Here is a 26,209-nt window from a genome sequence, read left to right as displayed (position 1 = left end):
CACATAAATGTAACTCACTTTGCTCATTAAAAGTTTACTAATTGGAAAGCATAATAACAGGAAAGCAACAATGATTATAGTAGTTAAGTTTGCCCCATTTGCCCCTCCCATTTATTATGGCACAGCCTGCCCCTCACATCAACAACACCCCCTGGCAGATGATGGATCAGTCATTGATGGATCAGCCCATGCTTTTGGTACACAATTGGGCCTACATGATTTAGATATAGGGAGGTAAATTGAAAATGACCATGTGCAGAGAGTTTGCAGAATTATGTGCTTGAACATGGAGAGCAGAGAAAATGTGGAGGGCATTGGAACAGTTTTGGAGGGCTGCAGGAGTGTGACCAGCTTTGAGGTGTGACTGCAAACATATTAACTGCACCCAACAAGCTCCTTGTTCCATGGATCATGTAAGTACATGTACAAAGCAAAGACAATGTACTTGAAAATCCCACTGAGTATGGTATGGAATAATAGTTGTTTCTACAAACACCAATTTATCCTTTTTAAAGCAGAGGCTAAGAGGGCCAAATTTCAGGCCTGCTTAATCATCACAAAATCATTATGTGTATGAATTTGTAGAAGAAGAAGAGGTAGAATTGGGTAAAAATATTAAAAGAGTGCAGGTTCCGCTGAGTGCACCTGAAGGCCGAGTCACACTGCAGCGATAACAAAAACGATAACTACAATACGCAAAGAAACCTCATTCTATTGGTTGAATTGCTCCAAGAAGAATACGCCCACTCTTATTCAACCAATCGAGGGCGTGCATTTTTAACAATCTCGTTTTCGTTCTTGTTATCGAGGCCTGTGTGAACGAACCTTTATCCTCACATATGTAAGGCTGCACTTGTCAGGAAGGGAGGAAGGAAGGACATTTCAACATTTCAACATTAGGCCGGTAAAAAGCGCCCTAAAGCGCCCTCACACATCATCATCGTCAACATCTTCCTATACTGTGCAGAAACCTCTGGAGTATACTCGCACATTGGTTGAGGTGCAAACTAGCATCAAAGCAAAGTGCATTGCAACCAACCGTTAAATGTTTGAATAATCATAATCTTTGTGACTTGCAGGGTCCTCTGTAAACCATTTTGAAAGTCTACTTTGTAGAGCACTAACTCACATTCTCATACTAATTTATGCAAATTAATTAATTTGCATATTCTGGTATCACCCGAATTACAATGGAACAATCATCAATCCATTAAAAAGATTAAAACAACATCGCTCATAAATGATCCTGAACCCCGGCCACTCAGCAAACATTTATATTAGATTTAATCCCAAGATTTCTGCTAAAACTAGCAGCTTTCGCCATCCTAATGGAACGTCAAGGCCACCCTACGATTCAATTATTTTAATAACAAATTAGTTACCGAAATAGAAACAAATATGAAGTGGATAGGAACATGGCACTCCTGGTAGTTTAGTCGATTCAGGGCAAGGCCGATTGTCCAGAAAAAGAGACATATAATTTCTAAGGCAATAATCTGACCCAGTTAAATTTTATGTGGTTCTAAAAAAAGGAATGCTGTCTGATCTGACTGAATTGGCAACAACAGCTACAACTGACTAAATGTAAAAGAGTGAAAATGTCACATTCTTGTCCGAGTGGTGGCATTTTCGCTCTTTTGAGAGTGAAAGTCGCTTGGTATCACTCTTTCTGTGTGAAACGGGAGCGAACTTCACTCTAAATCGAGTTGAAAGTACATGTTTTTCACTCTTAAAAGAGTTGTTCGCCATATGGCTCTTTGCAAGAGTGGTATGGCGAACAAGAAGAGTAGTTTTTCACTCAAGAGAGTGGATTGCTGCCTCAACATGTATTAAAGTATAGGACGTCCTTTTTTAGCAACACCAGGGTTTGCTGTTAACTTTTCCAGAGCTGGTTCGCGTGCATTTTCTGCTAGCACTCCAAATCTATGGAACTCATTACCATCACATCTTCGCCATGCAACATCACAAGAAACAATTCAAGAAACAACTTAAGACTCATTTGTACAGAAATATTGATTCATTTACTTCACTTTACATTGGCACATCTTGAGTTTGGACTTCTTTGTTGCATCTTCTGTAGGCGCTTTGTAACCTTGGGAAAAAGGCGCCTTATATAAATGCTGATATGTATGTATGTATGTATGTATGTATGTATGTATGTATGTATGTATGTATGTATGTATGGACAACTGTCAAGGGAGAACACTGCACACCCTTAGCAACAGGATGTTACAGCCTTACTTTAAAAGGAGACATTTCCCAAAACACTTTCCAGCTAAAAAATAAAGGCAATCCCAAAGATTAACGTAAACCAGAACTACTTAATTCTTTCTTTTTCACAATCAAACATTATACCACTTGTGGCTCGTGATATCTATCCCTCTGTCAAGTCGTGGCTTTTGTACCCACTTCTTATTTCGACACGTCCGCATGTTTTCTCTAAAAACTTGTATCAATATTTACAATGGAAAAGTCATCTTCAGTTCATAAAAAAAACACCCACAGGTAACAACCAAACTAGAGTCGCTCGCACATATGTTTTCTTATTCCCCACCCCCACATGCTTCCGACATTTGTTATGTTCTGGAACCTTTTAAAAGAGAAGAAAATTTTATCAAAACATCCCTGGGTCTGTTTGAGAAAAATCTTTCATGTCGATGTCTTGTGAAAAAACAAAACCCACCCCACCTTTCACATAGGTCAGGCATTTGGGTCAAACTTCATGGTTTTACTGATCTTTTCAGCACTTTTTTGTACCATAGTCATGGTAGTCAAATTCATTGTGGTTCTTTACATAGGCCAGATGCTTCACTGAGGCAGTGGGGGCAATTCCAGCAACAGAGGCGAAAGTTGACTTCATTGCCCCTGGTCAGAGCCATATATTGAAAGAGTTTCGGTAAATTTTGATTATAAGCCCTTTTTGTGTCAAAAAACGCATTGACGAATACAGCCCATCCAAGCAGTCTTGCATAATAATAATAACAATATTTATAAAGCACCAAATTGGCAAATAATACAAGGCGCTGAAGACAGGTGGGGGCAGAGCAAAAGTACAAATGCGCTTACTGTAAAAATATGCGCTTACTGTAAAAATATCACACTCCATAAAGTGTGATAAATAACCTTTTTTTATCTCCGCAATCGTTGTTCTTTTACCCACAACCTATCATGCAAGCCCCCCCCCCCCCCAATCACTGCACACCTAAATGTTATGAAAATATGGAAGACATCTTCAAATTGAAAAACTGTCATTGGTTACTGGCTAGTCTCTATGAATACCTGTTTAAAAGGTTAAAAAATAGCAAAGATAATATAGACAACTGTTCATACAATACTGTCACTTCGCTTTTACAAATCTCAAGAGTACGATTCAAACTTAGGCTTTTCTTCTACTATCCAAACAAGATGCTGTGCTTTAAGGAAACACTCTGTTACTTTGAAGTGCCTTGAGTGTCCTCTTTTCATGGGTTTGTCTTGATGTAACTGATGGGGTACCGAGATGGTTGAACAATCTCCTGGGTGTCCTTTATATGGACAGGTTTTGCCAAGACTTGTACGAACATTGACATTTTGTAGAAACGTATTAAAGAAATACTTCCCGAGTGTTTATAAACTGTGAGGCCTTATGATAATGTTGCCACAAACCAAAATGGGTAATGCTCTAATAATGTATCATGGCGTAGTGTGGCAGAGCGGTTAAGAGCACTGGACTCTGTTTCTAATCAGCAGAGTAATACTCTGCACGTATCATGGCGTGTTTGGCCGAACGGTTATACGAGCATTGGACTCAAGCACTTTTTTTTTCATTTGATCAGCAGAGTTTGGGTTTGAGTCCGAGTCTTGACACTTGTGTCCTTCATGCAAGACACTCAATTAACCATTATTGTGTTGTCCTTCAGATGGGACCTAAAGCCCATGTGTTGTGCTTCTGGCAGTGGTTTTAAGTGTGCTGCAACACCTTGTAAACCCTTATCAGATGCTACATAAATGGGTCTCATAATTCATAAAAAACCTCCCAACCAATCTTTGTTCAAGCGCCTTAAAGCCATTGGCCACTTTCTGAACAAAACAAAAATTAAAAGTTCACAGATTTACAAATAACTTATAGGGTTTACAGAAGGTAATGGTGAAAGACTTCCCTTGAAATATTGTTCCATGAAATGCTTTACTTTTTGAAAAAACATTAAAACAATTATCAATTCTCGATATCGAGAATAACGGATTTATTTTAAACACATGTCATGACACGGCGAAACGTGCGTAAACAAGGGTGGGTTTTCCCCGTTGTTTTCTCCCGACTCCGATGACGATTGAGCCTAAATTTTCACAGGTTTGTTATTTTATATATAAGTTGTGATACGCGAAGTGTGGGTCTTTGGACAATACTGTTTACCGATTTTCGATTTTGTGCGATTGCTTTAAGTACCTTAGTGGTGGATACATCAGATTTGTTGACTTGAGTCCTGTGACTTGGACTTTAATCGGACTCAAGTTGCTATTGTTTTACTTGTGACTTGACTTGTAGTTTTCAGCATTGACTTGACAGCAGTGACTTGACTTGGACTTGCAAACAAATTACTTGCTGCCATCTCTGGGATGCATGCCCTGTGAGACTCTAATATATTATCAAACATGGCACAATAAATTTCTATCAACATTCGTCAAGGGCCATCCCAGTATGGCCTCCCAACTGACTCCTACTTACACCACCTCACAACCCTGACACTTCCTTACGGAGTTTGCCAAAATATTTCTCCAGCTGGTAGTGAAAACAGCAACTGTTCATCCTCCTCATGCAGTCTCAAGAATCTCCTGCTTACTCCTTAAGACTATGACCACAGGAGGACGAGGAAAAGGATGCAGGAGATCTCCAAATATAAACTGGATGAGAATTCTTGGTTGCTAATAAGGAAGATTTCGAGATGACTTTTGGACTCAGGGTCAATGGCCTCACTGGTCGACCTCAACTTTGTGATTAATCAGTCTTTCCTCAATGGGATTTCCCAAGACTATACCATCTCGCTAAGATTGTCCAAACACTTCTGTGGATGATTACTTGTATTCATGTAATTTCTGTTTGTATACGGATCGCAGATTGGAACAGAGTTAGTACGGTTTGCGGTAACGCCATGTAAGAAATATCTCTTTTGTAGGAAGTGGTTGCTCTGAGAAGAGCCGGTTTCTGCTTGACGTTTCAATCAGTTTGCTTTGACTACTTCTGTCGAAGATTGGAACAGAGTTTGAAAAAACAATGCACTTGATCCTTGCAGAGTTTGAACTTTGAGATGAGTAATTTTTGATTGGCATACAAATGCAGACTACCAGGGCCCAATTTCATAGCGCTGCTAAGTAAAAAAATTTGCTAAGCATGAAATTTCTTCCTTGATAAAAACAGGATTACCAACCAAATTTTCACTTGTTGCATATTGCTTGTTACTGGTATTTAGCTGTTGTTTGCTTATCCTACAAATCACGTGGAAATTTTGATGGTAATCTTGTTTTTATCAAGGAAGAAATTTCATGCTTAGCAAATTTGTGTGCTTAGTAGCTCTATGAAATTGGGCCCAGGCATGATATTTGGCACTTGAAAAACAAAAGTAGGAATGTTGAGAATAAGAGCTGACCTACTGGCATTGGGTGCGTTCATTTAGCTTCCCTGGGTCGACCACGGTCTGCCCCCGGTACGTTCGAAAAGCTTTGACATCATTCAAGGGGCTCACCCGGGTCAGCCCCCCAGTGCCCTGCTTGTAGAGTGGGCCACGGGGGTGACCTGATGTGCATGATAACACCACGAGATTGGGAGTGTGTTCGTTCAATTAGCTCTTGTCAGGGGCTCACCCGAGTGAGCACTGCAGGGTCGACCCAGGGAAGCTAATCGAACACACCCATAGTTGGAGTGATATGACGGTAGTACACTCTGAAAGTCTGTGAGAATGTTTTAAAGGGGAACCATACCAACATGTGAGAATGTTTTAAAGGGGAACCATACCAACATGTACATGTACCAGGGTTCTTTGCCCAACCGGGAAAAAAAACATGCAAATATGACCCACCATTGCTGAGGTCAAACAATGGAAGCATGCATGCAGTTGCGTCCCGCGCACAACTCTCAGCCAATGATGGGTCTTCATTGACTTCAGTGAGGGCGCTGTTGGGACTTGTGATGTCATAGTCAACGGGTCTATATGTACGTATATATGGTAGGTACAGCATTTGATACTTATCTACTGGATTACCTGGGGTCGATTTCATAAAGAACTTAGGACTAGTCCTAGGAGGTATTACAAAATTAAGGCTAGTCTGAAGTTAAGGGAGAGATACTTGAGACAAGACTAGTCTAAAACTCTTTGTGGTATCCACCCCTTGTGTTATTCCAAGCCTAATAAAAAAGTCTGCTGTAATTTCCGGCACTCAAGAAGTAAAAAATATACTTACTTTTCAATGAGTAGTTCTCCTTCCTCTACCTGTCTCTGTGTCCTTGCTGCTCGCCACTCCTCCTCCTATCAAAGATCAAAGATAAAAGGTCAAAGGTCAGAATCAGGTTACCAGCCAAACTATCGTGTCACATGTACATTTTGTTACTGGCATCCTGCTCACTTCTGCTGAGAAAACAACTGCTTTCCACCTAAGAAGTTTCGCCCAGATCACTATAAAAAAAAACCTAATATTTTACACTCTTAATACTACAGCAACAACCAAAGCCATAACCGCAGTCTGCTAAGCCATAACAAGAGACCCGCCACTGTAAAACCATCCCTTTAAAGTGAAACATGTGATATGACTGGTTTTTCCAGTTCATAATAACGGGGCATATTGGGCATGATATTTGGCCCTTTGGAAAAACAAATAGTGAAGATTTTATTGAGTACGAGTGGCGACTTACATGTACACATGGTGTAGGCTTTAAAACACTTATCAGGCTATTCAATCACAGTTTAAAAAAAAAAATTATCAAAGGCAAAAAAAATTCGGAAACCAGACTTTCGTAGGTAGAATATCATGTCTGGCATATTTATCTCTGACTGCGATCAGAGGGGGGACATTCCCATTGACAACGCAGTCCAAAGCAGCTGTTATCTTCTTCATATTCCTTTATTACACATATCTCCATATGTCAACTTCTTGAGGTATTGATTTGAAGTGGTGCATATTTCACATTTTTCCAGTATCTGTGGGATCTAGTTCATGAGATTGGTTTCTCTTGATGTGTACACTCTTCACGCCTTGGTCCTGCTCTGCCTGTGTGTTGACTGTGTGTTGACTGTCACACTATTGGGAGGTCAAAATGATATTAAATAGGGGTGGCGATAATTCAGGCCACTCCATTGAGGCTCAGACGTCTAGAAAATATCCTTCAATGTCGATTGGATGATTGCAAATTGAATTAGGGTCACCTTGGACCATCCTCGTCTAGTAATTTGAATATGAATCTATTATGAATGAAGTAAAACTGGAATTAGTTTGTTATCTTGAAGGTTTTAATCTCATAAAAAAAAAAAATTGGTAAATTGTTCTTTTATAAACATTTAACCAGAAAGATAAATTCCTTTTGTTGGACTATCAGTGATTGTTGTTCCAATACTGGGTGCTCTTCTTACATTTACATACTACTTACTTATGGTTTAAAACCCATATCTCTTCCAGTGACTGTCAAGTTCATATTTGAAGGAGTTTACATTATTTGTGCTTACGATTTGTTGTGGGAGATTATTCCATTCGTTGACTTTGTCTTCTTTTATCTTCAAACCCTGGCATGGAACAGAAATTAGCACGGTTCCCTGTTTAAGTATGATAAGTGCTGAAACTGCCATTGTGTCTACAGGGAACTTGACCTGGCTGCAGTGTGATTTAAATATGTTCATGCAGACAATGCTGCTAGTTTTGTTTAGGTATCATTAAGAATTGATTTCAAATTCTTCTTTTCTAAGCATGAACTAACCACTCAAGCAGTAGTTGGAGACAAGTCAAAGGGTGTTAACATCCCATGTGTATTTTGGTTATTAACCTACAGTCTGCTAAGGATATTTGTGCGCTCAAGTAGCTCTATAAAATTGGCCCCAGACGACAGGTACCTCCGCATGATTATAATAAACTCAAGATGTACACATCGGCATCCTCCACATCCTCTTCTACATCGTACATCACTCTTAGAGACAACATGTCTTGCAAGATGAGGAAGGGGGGGTGTGGTGTTATTAAACCAGTGGGGATCAGGTATCCCAGTCATGGCACGCATAGCAGAGGTGTTAGTTCGTGGAACGTGACGTGTAAACACAGACGGCTCGCGATATTTACATGAAGTCGGGGCGAGGTGTCAGAGATATGTTCATTCTCTTTCAGGCTAATGATTTCTTGGGGGGAACTTGGAATGTTTGTGAGCGATCTCGGGGATGGAGGAATTGTTTTTTTGAAACCGTAGGCGAGAATTTCGGAATGAAACCCCGAGGCCTGCACAGTAATGAAAGATTGTATTTCCACTCTTCGTAAGGTTGTTTTTGAAACAGTGTAATCGTTTAGTAATCTGCATTTCGTGAGGTAGTTTTTCTCTCGCTAATTTAAAAATGTTGTTTGCCGAAGTCTTGAGTCTACTGGAATGTTTTAACAGGGAAGCAAATTTATCTGTTTGTAATATTTGAACTGTGTATAATGTAAAACCTGCATAAAATAAATTGTTCATCGATATTTTCAGTTATTAGTTGAGGCTAGCCACTGAATTTGATTTCTTAAATGGTGTGGGTATTTTTTGTACGACACAAAACACAAACGTCCCCAGATGTACACAAAACTTACATGGTTTAAAGATAATGATGGTAGAAAGCTTCCCTTAAGCTTCCCTTCAAATATTACTTGCTGAGGTGCAGTGGTTTTTGAGAAATTAGTGAAAAACTATCACAAATAAAATGTTCAACTCAGTGAGACTAATTAATTATTTTAGCATGTACAAAAGATTTACGCAACTCTCCTGAAGCCATTGTCATGGCCCAAATCGTCATTCACAAAAGGAATCAAAATCCTTTAAAGGGGCATAATTGGCTTCAAAGCTCTCAAAATGTTACTGTTTGGAATTGCTCCTTATCCTTTTAAAGAATTGATCGTGCAGTTTTGTAATTGGTCTTGTACACAAATTTGTGGTCCAGTGAAGATTTTGATCTACAAAAAGCTTGTGGCATACGTGTAAGTCGAGCCCTGAGATCATCATGTCTTTTGTCTCCGTTTTCCCCTCTGAGTGATAAATGCATAGCCTACCCACACACTCTCCTCAACATCTGACATCCATCATGAATAATTCAGCTCCAATTCCTTGACTTCTCAAATCCATCTTTGGATGGAACGAGGTCAATACCTCAGTACTCCCACTACTCTTAAAAAGTATCTCTCTCCCTCTTTCCCAGAAAGTAAATAGAAAATGAAACTATTTCTTGCATCCATCTCGCATAGCGAGAAAACAAAAATCTAGGTTTAAAGGTAGGGTCATAGATTAATTATTGACAACGTAATGCTGACTTATAGGCAAAATTCTAAAGAAAGATGCAATAAAAGTCACATGTGAAAGTTTCAGCTGAACTTTAGAGAAAAAACGGAAAACTTGTCATGGTATTTTTCGCTTGAACGCTGAATCCATCTCGTGTAGGCCTCTAACCAAAAGTTTTTATTGCCATTCCCTTTAAGGTTTGCAGTTTAAAGGAACACGTTGCTTTGGATCGGCCGAAAGGTCTTTGAAAAGCGTTTGTAACAGTGTGTTATAAAACGCATATGGTTAGAAAGATGTTTTCAAAGTAGAATACAATGATCCACCCACATTTGCCTCGAAATTGTGTGTTTTTTCCTTTTACTTTAAGAACTAACACGGTCGGCCATTTATGGGGAGTCAAAATGTTGACTCCCATAAATGGCCGACCGTGTTTGTCGACGAGGTAAAAGAAAAGCCACACAATTTCGAGTGATACATGTGTGGATCATTATATTCTACTTTTAAAACATATTTCTAATCATGATGCATTCCATAACAAACGGTTACAAATGCTTTTCAAAGACCAACTCGGCCGATCCAAGGCAACATGTTGCTTTTAAACTGTGGTTCTAGAGTCTGTCTATGAAACAAATTGGTTCTATTAGAGTGGGTGGGGGGGGGGTGTATTATACAGAAACTCGGCATAAATATTAAGATAGCTTCTTGTAGATGGCTAAGAGTTGACAGACGAATGAGGCATACATTACATGTATGTCATAAGTGGAAGATGGCTGCCTCCTCAATTAAATAATGGATGCCAAAAAAAAAAATCACAAATTGTATAAAGAAGAAGAATGCATCTGAGTAAAATTCCACTTCCTTTTCAGTGACTGTTTCCAGTCAAATTCTTTAAAAAGAAATGAGTCTGAACTTCATTTTAGATCATAATTGAACTGGAAGAAATAGATTATATTGAAACTGGTCAAAATGAAGGAGATATTAACTGAAACCAGCAAGATTGGTTGTCTTGTGTTTGAACGAGAAGAAATACGAGTAGCATTCAATAAATAATTAACCCTCCTACTGTTTAACCATTCGATATAATCCAATATGGTTTTCAGTTAAACTATACCAGCCTGCAATATGATATCAACAAGTGGTGAATGCACTGCACAGTACACAGTCAACCCTCCCACTGTCTGACCTTTTCAAAATCATCCACTGTGGTTTTTAATAATGGTCAAACTGTGCCAGCCTGAAATATGATAGCATGTAGTGAAGTGCAGTACACAGTCAACCCTCCTACAGTCTATCCATTCAACCTCATCCACTGTGGTTTGAATGATAGATAAACTATGCCAGCCAGCAAAAAAATAATATGGTGATGGCATCTAAACAGCACACACAGTACAAGTTAGTTCGTCACACAGTTGCTCCACCCTACACAACCATTTCAGTTGAACGGTTTTAAAAGGTTGATCAACCCACTGGGAAATGTGACCAAGTATGTAGGAGTAAATTTATCAAAGCCTGTAGGAGTAAATTCATCAAACAACATCCCACCCAACTAATATGCCTGTGATATTTTTTTCACAGGACTCGGGAAAGTACTGAGTATACAGTGCTAACACACATCGGTGTATGGGTAAAAAGCAAAATTAATATTCTTTATCCCCGATGCAAACTTAAAATCTATTATATCGTTACGGTACCCGCTGCCAAAACATAGGATTCGAACTGCCTCTAGCTACCGGGAAATCTTGGTAGTCTAGTTGGTAAGACACTGCTCTAGAATTGCAAGGGTCGTGGGTGCGAATCCCACCCGAGTAATATGCCTGTGATATTTTTTCATAGGACTTGGGAAAGAACCGAGTATACAGTGCTAACACACATCGGTGTATGGGTACAAAACTAAATTAATCACAACATACCTTGTTAAACTGATCGTAGAGAATTTCCACATATTTCTTGCGCGCGATGAAACCTCTGAAGTAAGACTGAATACATATAGCCGCTTTCTCTTGATTGGATAAACTGTCGGCCTGAAGGGAAACAAACAAAAAACAAACACATCTTTAATATCTTGGTTTAACGCTAAAATTGTACTGCACAATTTCTGTGTCAGTCTCTCAATAAACGACACCCTAAGATTAGTTTGAAGAGTTTAGCAAAGCTTAAAAAAACCCTTGCTAGAAATTTGCTTTGTATACTGCAAAGGTGAATTTCAGAGTCTTGGAGCAATGTTGGAAAAGGCCCTGTCGAGCAATTGGCCTCAGGGAATGTCCAGAGGCATTCTACTTGGGTGCATATAGCGGCTTTCTCTTGATTGGATAAACTGTCAGCCTGTAGGATAACCAAAAATTACCAACAATTTAGAACAAAGAAATCTTTAATAAATATTTAGGCGTCAACTTGGTTTAAAATGTGAACTGAATATTTTGTTTGCTCGTTTGTTTAGATGATCTTCCCGACTAATTCCCACAAGGGGATTTAAACACCAAGCTGGCAACAGCCAATCTTTCTGGTACAAACATTGTGCAAACATCTATGATGAATTGCACAAATAAAAAAATTGTGATTCAGTAACTAGATGACAATACCTTTTGTGAAATCAGCAGTTAGCTTGGTAGGATTCGAACCCACAACCCTGTGATTGCAAGTCATGCAGTCTAACCACTTGACCATGCATACATGTGTAAACTTGCTTAGCACAGACAATATTTGTTAAGAAAAAAAGAGATTACCAGCAGTTATATAGTACCATTTGATTTATGGACTGACTGAATACCCACTAATGTCATTTTATGTTTGTCAAATAAAATTTGCCACGCCATTTTCTGTTAAGGAAACCCCTAAAATTCAATCAATTTTTAATGTAGGCCTGTCTCACTACATAAAACAATCTGATGAATTCACCAGACTTTAGAGTAAAAAAAACAAAAATGATGCTTGAAGTCAACTCTATTCAGAGCAAACTTATTTTCACATGAACAGCACCAAACAATAAATCAATACATAAGTACAACCATAAACAACCATCAGTGACTCTACGTCACTAACACAACGCACACAGGCACTTAGTCACGATCCCATACGTCCAGCAAACATGACGAATGTTGTTGTCAAGAACGCAGTTCCACATTTCTTCATTTCAACTCAGTCATTCTACATAAAAATACGGCTAACTTTAAAACCATCACTGAAAAACACTTTAAAGGTGCGGTCGTAGATTGGTAAATACTCCACAAATTAACGACCACAAAAACTTAATTGTTAAGAAGAACTGCAACTGATGATAGAATAAACTATTTTTTTAAAGGTATTTCTCTAATATGGTTTGGATAATTTTCAACCCAAAAAAAATTTAAATGTGAGACAAGCTTCATGCATAAATCCCTTCTCAAATTTCTGACGGTTGACTAAATTTCAAATTTGTATGGTTCCCATTCGCAAATGGGGTGACCAAAGAAGCGGTTGGTTCTCACTGTCACCTTGTTAAATGTGGATGGATTCAACTTTCTTGTGAAAATACCTTGACAAGTTTTGTTCTCTATTCTTAGCAAGTAGATACTGCATTCAGCTAAAAATTTTCATTGTATCTTTCTTGATAATTGTTGCCTATATATCAGCATTACGTTGACAAAAACTAATCTATGACCCTACCTTCAATAGCAGCACAGAACTCTGCCTTTAATTATATCACAAACAATTCTTTAATTTACGACTCTGTCCTACCACATGGACAAACAAATAAATTACTCAGCCAAACAGTCGACCTTTAAATCAGGAATTAGATGTGGAATTCTCGAAATAAAAAGCTTGTAGAGAATGTTATTGATGGTGTTCTTCATCTAGTGAATATACAAGTAGAGTAAGCAATTTGCAGCTATACACAAACTGACAGGTCCCTGTATCATGGAATGTACACAAAATGGTTAGCATTTCCTAAAAGCAACTGAGATCCAATCCACACTAAATACCTTGATATGACATACACATAAACAACGGAATCAACTAAAATCCACTTGTATCCACATATGACTTAATCAATAAAAATGCACTGAAACAACTTAAATCCACACAACTTGATAAACATGTTCCTACATTTTGGCATGTACACCAAATAGTTAGCTTTTCCTGTAGGCCATTGAGATAAAAATACACACTAAATTTCTTGAAACGACATATAAACAATAAAATCAACTAAGTATCCACTTGTGAAAATAAAATTGAATAAAAACAACCAAAATCCACACAAGTGTCCACCATATTTGATAACATTGCACTTTGAACAAAATAAAATCCACAAGTATCCACATCATACCCAACAATATCGCCCGGAAACATCTAAAATCCACTAGTATCAACACAGATAAATTTGTTTATTTGATCCACAATTATTTATTTTTAACCGGATTGGGAATACAACTGTTCTCTATAGAATAGACTTAAAGGGATTGTATACATTAAGTAATTAGAACCACTGTTGGTTTCAATCCTATATAGTTGTAGATACATACCATAAAAATAACCAGTGAAAATTTCATTTCAAAAGTGGTACAATTTTTGAGATATTGCCAAAACTCTGGAGCAGTTATGTCCACGCAGGAAGAATAATCTGCAATTGAAATACACAATCTGAGAAACATTACTATCAGATTTCCTTCACAGATTCAATTTGTTTTTAATAAAAAGTGATATCTTTTTCCATAAACGCAGTACTTAGAAATAAAAAAACATTACAGAATTGGTTTTGCTAACAAAACAGTTGCTGGCAGTGTAAGCACTTTATGTAGTCCACCACATACATAAACTGAAAAACCTGTAGAAATTTGAGATCAATCGGCCATCTGGGTCACGAGAGAATAGTGAAAAACCGATTACAAATTTTGCATTGCATCGATGCTAAAACAAAAATGAATATAACGCTCACTGAGCGATAACCTCCAAACGCAAAGTTAAATTATTTATTTCTCATCAAATATGACATTTCAGGCAGAAATATTTCAAGGGATGTTTTCTACTTTCATCATCATTAGACCATGTAAGTTGGATGTAAATCTGTTTGATCTTCACGATTTTGTTTTCTTACCAATTCTGTAACGTTCCTTTAAAATGCATTTTACAATATCCTAAAAATAAGCTCCTGTACTTCTTACGAAGTAGGTTTTTATTGCCATGAATTTACAGAGTCATTACCAACTGCTTACAGACCCTTTAAAATAGCAACCTCTGTACATACACGCTGTATATTTAATTCAATACCCTTAATAGGCAGAGCATGGGACATTTATTACAAACTAAATTTAGAAAATGAGATTTTTTCGGAGAAATGAGAAGCGCTGTGGAAATTTAATATTCCCAAATGTTTTCCATTAGGGATAATATTTCAACCTTAAGATGTGCTACAGCTGTTGTGTTATTGTCTGAATATTGTCATGTATTTTATCCTGAAAAATCACACAAAATATTTGTAAAGGACATTAGATACTGTGCAATATCGATGGTCTAGTGGTGAGACATCTGCTCTAGAATGGCAAAGGTTGTGAGTTCGAATCCAAACCCAATAATTTTGTTCACAGCACTCTGGGGATGTTTTGAGAATACGGTACTCAATACACATCTGGGTAAGGGTAAAACACAATATTCTTGATTCCCAATGCAAACTTAACATATATTAAAAAGCCTTAAAGGAACATTACAGAATGTGTAAGAACAAAAATCGTGAAGATCACAGATTTACATAAAACTTACATGGTCTTATGATGATGATAGTAGAAAACATCCCTTGAAATATTTGTCTGAAATTTCATATTTGATGAAAAATAAATAATCTAATTTCACATTTGGAGTTTATTGCTCAGTGAGCGTTTTATTCATTTTGGTTTTGGCATCGATGCAATGCAACATTTTCGCTATTCTCTCGCGACCCAGATGGCAGATCGATCTCAAATTTCTACTGGTCAGTTTATGTATATGGTGGATTACATAAAGTGCTTTTAAAAACTGCCAGCAACTTTTTTGCTAGCAAGACCAATTCTGTAATGTTCCTTTTAAAAGCTATTGACGAAATTCTGAAGACTGCCAACACCAGGTTATACTTGGTTGTGATCCCTGGAGTGCGTTTTGGCGCCCCCAACCAAAAACTGTTTCGGTTGTTGGTCGTTGATTCTGCTGTTCAGACTGAACGACAACCGAGTTGTGAGCTCGGTTACCGTATTGGTTGTGACGTCAGAAACAGTTTTTGGTTGGGGTCGCCAAAACGCACTCCTGGCTTTACGGCAGATATAATGGCTCCCCACAGGCACCCCCCCCGGCCAGCATTAGGGTTTAATAGCTCAGTTGTTAGAGCACCTGCCATTAATCCAGAGGGTCACGGGTTCCAGTCCCGCTGTAGTCAATTTCCATTGATAATGTTGTGGAACACTACATGATAGGGTTACTCTCTTGGGATAAAAGCAATGCAAGATAACAGTGAAATAAACACATTCCTAGAGGAAACTACATCAAATAACCAGGGCCCATTTTCAAAGAACTGCTAAGCACAAAAATTTGCTTAGCATGAATTGTTTGCTTTGCTAAATACAGGATTACCAACCAAATTTCCACGTGATTTTCAGGATAAGAATACAACAGCTGAATACCTGTAACAAGCAATATGCAACAAACGAAAATTTGGTTGGTAATCAGGTTTTTATGAAGGAAGAAATTTCATGCTGAGCAAATTGTTGTGCTAAGCATCTCTATGAAATTGGGCCCAGCTGCTAAGTGAGTTGATGGTTCAGGGAAAAAACCCCAATCACATTTCACGGGCTTTGAGAACATTTCCAGTCCGAGAACGGCAATCTTATATGAGATTTTCATCACTCCTAACAAGGCGACCAAAGATTTGGGTGAAAATAATTAAATCTACCCCAAATGTGATTAGGTGAAGATGACATCCACAAAGAAATAAATCAATATAGTCTGGAATAAGGAACTTCAGACAGACATAACCCCCGCCCCCCTCACCGTCTTTCCCTAGCTGCCTCATCCATCCAGATGACATTTACAGCTTGGAGATTTAAAGGCACTGGACACTATTGGTAATTATTCAAAATAATTATTAGCATAAAACCTTACTTGGAAGAATAATCCATAATGTAGGAATACACAATTTGAGAAATGTACCCGACAGTAACGTTTCTCAGATTCAAATTTTAGGGGATAAAAACTGATATATTTCCCCCCATTCTATAGCTACCACATGTGGCTAGTTATTCAAGAAGAACCACTCCAAGTAGTGTAGCTAGACAGTAGCGTTTCTCAATTTATTTTTTGGGATAAAAACTTACATATTTTCCCCCAATTCCATAGCTACATGTGGCTAGCTATTCTAGAATGACCAATAGTGACCAGTAGTGTAGCGAGCTTGACGATACTATAGTCCAACAAGCCTGTCTAAGTTCATCAAGAATCTGGACATTTGAAAGTACAGTAACGTCTGAAATAAGATATGTGTGGGTGTTATATTCTAATATTCGCATCTCACTTATTTTCATCTCAATGTTTGATTCACTTTCAATCAGGCTATTTTTGATACTGTTTTATGTAATAAAACTCTTGCAAGTTATTTGATATATTTTTGGTTGGGATTTATTTTGGATTCTCTAGAGATTTATTCCCAAGTGTAATAATGCCAACTGAGTAAATATACTTGATATTTATATTTCCTTTCATGTATTGATTTTACCTGCTGGGGTCTTAGGAAAATAGATGTTTTGGAGATGGTTGTACAGTTGTTAAAACACAACAGCTGTCTGTTTCGCCTCGTCGTGACTTGAAGATGGTCGTGGGAGAGTCTTAAAACTGAAATGTCTTGGCTTGGCATGAGATGAAGATCTTATTGTACTGATCCGTCTTACCGTCATACTGGATACCTTTGGTAATTGTCAAAGACCAGTATTCTCACTTGGTGTTGGTGTATCCCAAATAACAAACCTATGAAATTTGGCTCAATTGGCACCAAATTTTTCAAAAAAGAATCTTGGAAATTTTTGGAGACACGTTTAGATTTAGAGTTATTTCTCTTCGGACAAACAAGAACCCTTGAAAGACAATGTCCTAGTCTAAGGAAAGTAAATATGCAATTAATAATTTAAATGTCAATTTAGAATCTGACATTTACTAATAAATGCAAGTGAATTATCTAAAGAAGCTCACACCAAAGTTTCTGTAAATGCTGACATTTGAAATTGTGACTAATAAGTGTGACATGGGAAACATTGATGACATTTGGCAGCATATTGCGGCACATTGTAAACCATAACATGGTGCTATGTAAAAGGAATAGGTCTCATAATACAAACGTAGTCCCACATACCTTGCAGGAAAATACTGAATGTTACAGCGCCTTGAGCACCACTGAGTGACGGATATGCGAGCAATATAAGAAGCCACTATTATTATTACTATAAAGTCATTTAAATCTTTGTTTTCCTTAGAGTTTGACATTTCAACAGAAAATTTTTTCAAAACCAAATGCACACAATCTTTGAGAAACATCGTAAAAGTGAAACATTGCAGATATAGAAACTAGCTTCAGTAATATTTATGGCTACAGGGCAATGCTGTTGAGTGACACGCCAACGGCAACCCGTGCTACATCTAACTTCATAATTGCACTGCATGCATACCGCCTTAGCTAGTGATGAACACTGCGGCCCCCCTAAGGTAGTTTCAACGATCAGATTGCAGAAGCGTGTCGTGCGAGAGGCCGAGCATTTAGTCATGAAAACTGCCACCATGGCATGATGATCAATGTATCAACGTAAGACTTCATTGAGATGTGGGTCAGTTATATACTGTTTGTTATTCAGTTCGTAGAGGCTGAAATTTAGGACGGTCGTAGCCTACATATTCGATCCACCTGCCTAATGTTCAGCATTGCTCTGGTATTCAAATTTAGATGCACTTGCTAAAAAATACGTCTAGTGACTGCACTTTTGTCAAGTTAAGCAGACATTGAGGGTTTTAGAGATCAAAGGGTTCAAGGTTTAAACGCCTCCTCAAGACATTTTTATTTCCAGAACCATCCTAATTTGCTCCTCTTTTTGTTTCTCTATAAGCCTGTCGTTTGTCTGGTTTTGTTAATGTTAGGCGCTCTGTTCTTTGTATAGCCCCTTATAAATGCTTTGTATTAATTATTATCATTATTAAAACAATATCTTAGTAGATGTTAGTTTTGTATCGGGATAACATAGTTTTTTACTCTTCAAATAATGTGTTTTAATCACTTTCCTAAGTTTTATGAACATAAAATCCACAGGCAAATCCCTTTGGTGGGATTCAAACCCACTGTCTATGCATTGCTAGAGCAGATAAAAACATCATTGTTTATTGTATTCTGAAAGCTACTGATTATGAAGTTCACAAAAAAAAAATTCTTGAATATTTCCCCCTGAAATGAAGTCATATTCGAGAACTGAATCTATGAACCTTACTTTAAAAAGCCTAATGAACAATTTGTGTCTATTTCAGTAGTATAAAATACTGTGATTGTGCAAACAAAACACCTTCATTGCAATCACAAGGTTGTGGGTTTGAATCCCCAGCTAACCGCTGATTTCACAATGACTAGAATAATTATTGTCGTCTAGTTACTGAATCACAATTTCTTGATTTTGTGCAGCTCATAATCATAGACGTTAAACCAATGTTTGTGAGAGAGATTGGTTGTTGTCAGCTTGGTGTTTATAACCCCTTGTGGGAGTTTGCAGAGTTCCCTTGATGGGAAGATCATCTAAACAAACAAACAAACAAACAAATCAATGAAACACGCCAACATTAATGCAGCGGAATTTTCTGCAATCATAAACTCTGCCTGCCTTTCTGCTGTTGATGCTCACAGTAAATACACTGAGCAATGAAATTCAGTCTATGTCACATAACCCAGAGGAAGTAGTCCGCCAGCATCCTCTTTGAGTCGAATTGCAACATCCATTCCTCATCAGCATGCGACGACAACATCTTAATCTTATTCTCATACTCTGATCAACACCTTCAATTCTATCAAATGTCCAGCCCAATAAATGAATAAACAGATCTTAAAGGCAAAGTGAACCTTTGTTTTTTTAACCGTTTCTATATTAATGTAGATAAAAATACAATAGAGTTAACCTGTTAAAATTTCATTTTAAAAAAGGTAATAGTTTTTTTTAGGTAGGCTGAAAATTTGAAGCACAAACTCAGAAATGTATCTGACAGTAACGTTTTCCAGGTTTATTTATTTATTTAATTTTTTATTTTAACGGACAAAACAATAAAACAAGTACAGGCCGTCCAGGGAAGGACAAAAGTCAAAAAACTGTCATAAAAAAAGATGTGCCCTCCCAGATCTAGCTCATAAAAAGTACACATTTAAATACTATACATTAAACACTCTAAAATTGCAGTAAAAAATAAAACAAAAGATGGCAAGTAAAAAGCAATTACACAAACGATATACACAAGAACTACTGTATAAAACATACCACAATAAAACTAAGGCCCTTAAAGGATTCGGGTACTTTTTAAAAATGTCCACAGATTCACACTAACCTACAGGGCCCGAAGACAATGACAGCAGAAAACCTCCTCCAAATACCACTTAACGAGGCGCCGCAGCCCCTGAGAAATTAAGTCACAAAACAATTTTCGCCCCAGTGAGACAACAATTATTTTATGTTCAATGTTTGTATGAGAGAGATTTTCAGCTTGGTGTTATATCCTCTTGTGGGAGCTTTGGTGAGTACCATTGACAGGAAGATCAACTAAAAAACTAAACAAAACAAATGAATAAACACCCTAACACTCCTACAAAGAAACAAAAAACATCAAAAGGTTGTCCGAGCATAAAGCAGTCACCATACAATGTCCCTTGAAACATAAAAATTACAACTTTTTTTTTAGGACCTTGTTTTTTTTTCCGGAACACTAATCTTGTTTTGTTATCATAATGCGGGTGATTGTCTAATCATGTAGAGTATGTATACTACTAATGATACATAACTGGTGTAGCCTGGGGACTAATTGCTAGAAATATCTGTCCAGTGGAGACAGACTTGACTAAGACTTAGACGGAGTCTAGACTCCAGACAGAATCTCTCATTAATTTTAATTTATGGATTATAAATACACACATCGGATCGTAGCTAGCTTCAGTCATTAATAATAAATCACTCTGTATGATATGAAAATAATTATTGTTTTATAATCTTAAAATTACCTGAATGAGTTGCAACTCCAGATAATAATGTCTCGACTTTGCCATGAAGCTTTTTTCAATATTGCTTTATGATTCCAGACAACGGCATAAAACTTACTGCCATTTCAGTTTGACCTTTTTAACACCAATTCAGTAAAGCTTCTTCAGTTCATTTCATACTGACAGTCAAAACAAGCCTTTCTTATATTTTCCTCTGTATGTGGTCTGTGGCAACACCATATATATCTACTTGCAGGGTAAATTATATGTTCTTTAGAAAACTTGTCTTGCTGTATATTCTATCTGCCGAGAGTAGATTTTGTGAAATTTAGGAGACTTCTCAGTTCTGAAAAGAACTGTCTTGCTTATTCACAGCTTCCTGGGTGAATTCCCAAAATATACTCTACTCTGATGAACGGATCCTTATCACAATTCTTTGAAACCATTTTGATTTGAAAATACCAACTACACCGTAGTACTTGAGTGTCAATTTACCCGTTGGCAACAAAATACAGATAATCTGTTCCCTAAAATATCTCCTTATATAATTTGCGGAACTTGAGGTTCATTGACATCAACAGATGGACTTCTCTAATGGATAAAATGCACTAAATGGAGATAAAAATGCTTCTTAAAAAGGTTTTAGAAACCTTTAACTATTTCTCTCACTGGTTGCTCCGGGCATATTACATCGCAGTACCTTTTCCGCCATTTTGAGGGTGAAATTACTACATCATTATGGTGCATATTTAGTGTGTGTTGTGTATAGTATTTCTTTTAAAAGCATGGCCTTGTGCCAGGTTGAATCTCTTCTTAGACTAATGGGCAGGACAGAGATAATTCCAGAACTGGTGGCGCTAGGCGTTTGGTAATTTTCTTTTAAAAAAACATCAACTTAAAAGAATCACAGAAATTCAATTTGAAAGTTCCTATATGCTATATAAGAATAAAGAGTGCCCAAGGCGAAAGATGGAGAACTGCTGAATTTTGAAATGTGCTACTACGGTACAGCAAGCAACTCTTAAAGCAATATTTTAAAACAAACCAGAAACAATTTACTTTTGTTTATAGAGTTAAAATATGAAATTTTTTAAACTTATTATAATTCTTTTAATTTATGTCAGAGGTACCTTACGATGTCAACAAGCTTCTGTAAATTTAATAACTATTTAAACAAGTAAATAAATAAGTCAATACAAAAAATAAAAATAAACAAACCCCAAAATTGACCAAGTATGGTTCATTGATTTTAAAGCATGTTATTACCTCATCATAATAGTAATTAGAATGGTTCTCATTATAGACAGTTAAGTGTGCTTCAATGAAGGCATGTTCATAATGGCTTGATGTTTGACCCTAGCAGAGTCTACCTCAAAGGTTTAATGACAACACAACGTAACGCAGACAAGTGCATTAGTGAAATGAAGCAGTCATGTTGAAGAGCAGTAAAAAGAAGCATAATGTACCAACCAGAATTGTCAATGTTTAAAAAAAATTATTTTATTTTTTCTTAGAAATTGTGGGTGGGGTGGGTCAAAAAAAAAAACTGAAAATTGCAAAAGTCAGTTTTTAGATGTATGAGGAATTTAGATGTATGAGGAAAACTCGAATAGGAAAATCAGCACCATGGGCAAGGATATGTTTTTTAAAAGAAGACAAATTACCCAGCTGACCAATATCGTTAGTTTCATTACTGATTAAACTACAAAACAAAAGTTGTTTGTTTAAGCCAGAAAAAGCCATTGAAAACTAATGATGTTGAAGACCTTTTGATATACAATATCTGGTTTATTTGTTCTTACTAAATTATGAAACCTTCAATATTTAAAAATTAAAAATTGGAGTGGGCGCGTGGGTCAAACAATTTCGAAAAAGGTAATTCAAGGTATTAACAAAATCAGTTATACACACTGCAAGTGTACATTTAATATGAAGTTATGTGTCTTGTGGTTGTTTCACACTGTGAGTGTACCTTTAATACACTGTGAGTGTACCTTTAATACACTGTGAGTGTACCTTTAATATGAAATTATCTTGCGTTTGTTTCACCAACACTACCACCACAACTCTGACATATTCAACGCTTGAGCGCAGCCTCAGCGTGGTTGGGGGTCAGGTGTATTCATGTCACATAGGGACAACACTATGATCAATCTCATTAACCAGTCAAGAGAAAAAAACTCATCCCGCTGCTGCTACTAAGTTCTTTGTGTTGCTTGAAACTAGAGATAGAAATATTGTATGAGTACAATAGTGGAATGTTATCAGAAGGTGAAGGTTGGATTGGCGGAAAATGCATCCTATATTTGTTTTATTTACAGGGGGTCAAATTTTGGGACTTGTCAGTGATTTGTATACACAGAACCTTCTGCTGTTAAGACATTTTTTTTCCGAACTTCAATCGCCTATTTACTTTCATACTTCATGAGAACAGTACAAAGCCATATCAATAGTTTATAAAGAAGTAACCAACAAACAAGGCTCTTTTCTTTTACAAGGCAGAGAATGTGTTAATAAATCATGGAGGCATCATCTAGAAGCCGAGGCTTGTGGTGAGACGCCTGATGGACAGACAGACAAACAGACAGGAACAAGAACGTAAGGACAGACAACTTAGAACAAAGACAGAAATGATCAAAGACAACAAGTTCTCTGTGTTGCTTGACAGAAGTGTCTAAAGTACAAATATTGTATAAGTACAATAGCAGAATGTAATCGCAAGGCAAAGATTGATCTGGCGGAAAATGCATCCTATATTTAATATTATTGCAAAAGTCGTGGGTTCGAATCCCACTCGAGTAATATGCCTGTGATTTGTATAACTTGGAAAGTAAAGAGTATAAAGTGCTTACACACATCGTTGTGTTTGGGTACTAATAAAATGAACATCCTATATTTGTTTTATATACAGGGGAAAATCCACAAGACCTCAGAATCTTTACTGGACCGGGATTATATCAAGAGAAAAAAAAATTGTAAAAAACTCAACATTATAAGGAATGGTGGTGTTCTACAAAAATTAAAGATCTCTTGAGGGATTTTTGGCTTGCAAATCTCCTGATCTGATCGGCACCGATACATTAACCTGCGCATGGGGATTAAGCCTAAGACCTTGATGAATGTATTTTGATATGTAGAGGAATGTAACATCTCTTCCTGCATAACTATCATGCATTATGCATTACTCAAGCCCCAACCTACACTGACTCAATATTGATACAGAGAGTCCGATTCTCAAGGATCACGGAAGATCTTCCTACGCACTTCAGAATTTTTCTTTAACCGTAGAGAAAGAACCGAGCAATCTGGAAGAAGTGACCGGATCTTCTGAAGCACTCTTTAATATGAAAAGTGGATTTATTCTGACCTTTTGTGTTGCTATATGAAGGGAAACTAGAATTAAAATGATTATCCGGGGATTGAGTTTCTAGAATGAGCAACAAGTAATCGCGTTTAGTCCTGCAGATGATTAGAGTAATTTTTTTTCTTCATATAAAAATAAATTGAGTTTATGCAAATGGGTTTACATTTGGGGTGAGGGTGTCAGGGGATCTTTGGGTAATTTTTTTGTGTCTTTTGTATAGACTTTTCGGTACGATTTTTTTAATGTATTTTTTATAGGGGATCTTTGGGTCATTTTTTTGCCGCATTTGATTGGAATTTTCATCCGTTTGTTTTTCATATAATTTTTATTTTTGTAATTTGCTGTAATTTTGTATGAAATGTTGGTGTAATCGGTGCCTATATAACATCCTCGGATGGAGATGGGCACAGGAAACATAATAAATTATTATTATTTAAACTAAATGTTGATGAATGTTGATTTATATAACTGCACATTGTATTTTTAAAATGTTCATATAATATTCTTATTTTTATAGCCACAAATTACAATAAATTCATTATTCCCGCACTTTCTGTTCAGAGCTCCTCTTTAAGATGCAAGTTTCATACTTTACTGAAACCCCTCAGAGGTATAAAACCATCCAATCTTGACCTAAGATCGGGAGGCTTTTCTGTTTGCTCTTAGACATCCCCTATCGCCAAGAAACGAAAGCTCCTCGATTCTCTTGCATCACTTGATTGAGCCTCACACACAAAACTCATTAAAGTGTCGTCTCTTGTTACTACACATCAAGAGTTATGTACACAACTGTGTTGGAGGTTGAAGGGGGTGGGGGAGGGGTAAGCTGGAGGGGCCAAGATGGAACACAGATGGGAAATGAACTTAACTATATTTTGTGTTTACAATTTGATTTGTTTTGATGCCGGCTATAAGGAAAATGAGGGAAGTGAAATACAGGATGAGGGGGCTCAGAGAGTGATGGAATTTGAATCGGAATTGAAACAAACTACTTTTGTTGTTTTTGTTTAGAGGTCGATTGTATTTAAACAAGAAGTTTGGGGATGCGTAGTAAAGGCAAATGAGGAGGAATTGCGTTTAAGATTCCTCAGGGATGTCTTAATTGTGGTCTTTTCATGGTATCCTAATTTTGCGGAAGCAGGTTTCAATTGAGGTTAATATTTCAAACGGCCAATGGAGGCAGACCCACATAGCCCAAGATTATTAAAACATTTGTCAAGTTTATTATGTGACGAAATGTTACCATTATGAACAAGTAGGTAAGACAATTGTTAGGAGCCCTCAGGGCAAGTTGAGAGGTGGTGTTTACTAGCCCACAGCAGTTTGTACTAGACAATGTATGATGGATTAGCGTTAAGGGTAAGCCCTATGTTCATAACAAAAGCAAAAGTAATAGTCCCGCCTGATTTCCAACCCTTCGTCCAAATATTCCTAAATTGACTCTGCATCAGTAGAGTAAATAGCGAGACAAGTTCTCAATGAAATAAAATTACACAGCAAAGTAGATATACACATGGTATTACCGCAAACCGAATAGGCAAACTTCATGTAACTTGCCCACATATTTGTAGCCCCCTTTTCAGTCATACTGATCAGATACAAAAGATGGGAATACAGAATTTAAAACAAAATAGATACAAATTTAAAACCCAGTGCAGAATCTTCAATCTCCTTGAGCAACATGTTGAATTTTTTTTTTATACATACCAGTATCTTTAGATCTTGAGAGAAAACTGCTCTTAAATCGACGATGCTGCAGATTCTTAAAACTACATCCTCATCTTATGTATGTTTCATCACTATCTTCAAGATATCCAAGACTAAGCCAGAGGACAAAAGAAGAATCAGCAGTGAGAGAGTACTGATATCTACTCCAATGGTTTCATCTCTACTTTTGAAGCAACCATATAAGATGTACTTAAGATGTCCTCACCAATACCTTGGTATGCTTCGTCGAGATGAAAACACACTTACTTCTTGTATCCTTTCAAGAAAACTTTCATCATCGTTCCAAAATATCCAAGATGTCAAGACAAGGTTTCCTTGTTCCAATTAAACCGATGTTCAAAGATAAACTTGAAATAAGTTGCAACCTCCGGAAGAAAACAAGAAGACTTTGCCGAAGATCTCAGCTGTGTTGTGCAACATCACAATCTCATCGTCTTCTTTC

General features: G+C 37.1%; 1 protein-coding gene and 1 long non-coding RNA gene across 5 annotated transcripts in view; one reads left to right on the top strand and one right to left on the bottom strand.

Moving 5' to 3' along the window:
* LOC117298547 overlaps nt 1–26,209 on the bottom strand; it is a 70,256-nt gene that overhangs the window by 38,222 nt on the left and 5,825 nt on the right. For all 4 annotated transcript variants that reach the window (XM_033781862.1, XM_033781860.1, XM_033781863.1 and 1 more), the window contains exons 2-3: nt 11,383–11,493; nt 6,436–6,500 (exon numbers count right to left, since the gene is read on the bottom strand). In XM_033781862.1, the coding sequence (XP_033637753.1) occupies nt 6,436–6,500; nt 11,383–11,493 (176 nt within the window). The remainder of the gene's footprint in view (nt 1–6,435; nt 6,501–11,382; nt 11,494–26,209) is intronic.
* Nucleotides 139–26,158, top strand: LOC117298549. Its single transcript, XR_004519975.1, has 2 exons — nt 139–413; nt 25,850–26,158. It is a non-coding gene; the product is annotated as an uncharacterized LOC117298549 (long non-coding RNA).

Source organism: Asterias rubens, chromosome 13, assembly GCF_902459465.1.
Source record: "Asterias rubens chromosome 13, eAstRub1.3, whole genome shotgun sequence".
NCBI classification, from domain to species: domain Eukaryota; kingdom Metazoa; phylum Echinodermata; class Asteroidea; order Forcipulatida; family Asteriidae; genus Asterias; species Asterias rubens.
This window is presented reverse-complemented; position numbering and strand designations above follow the sequence as displayed.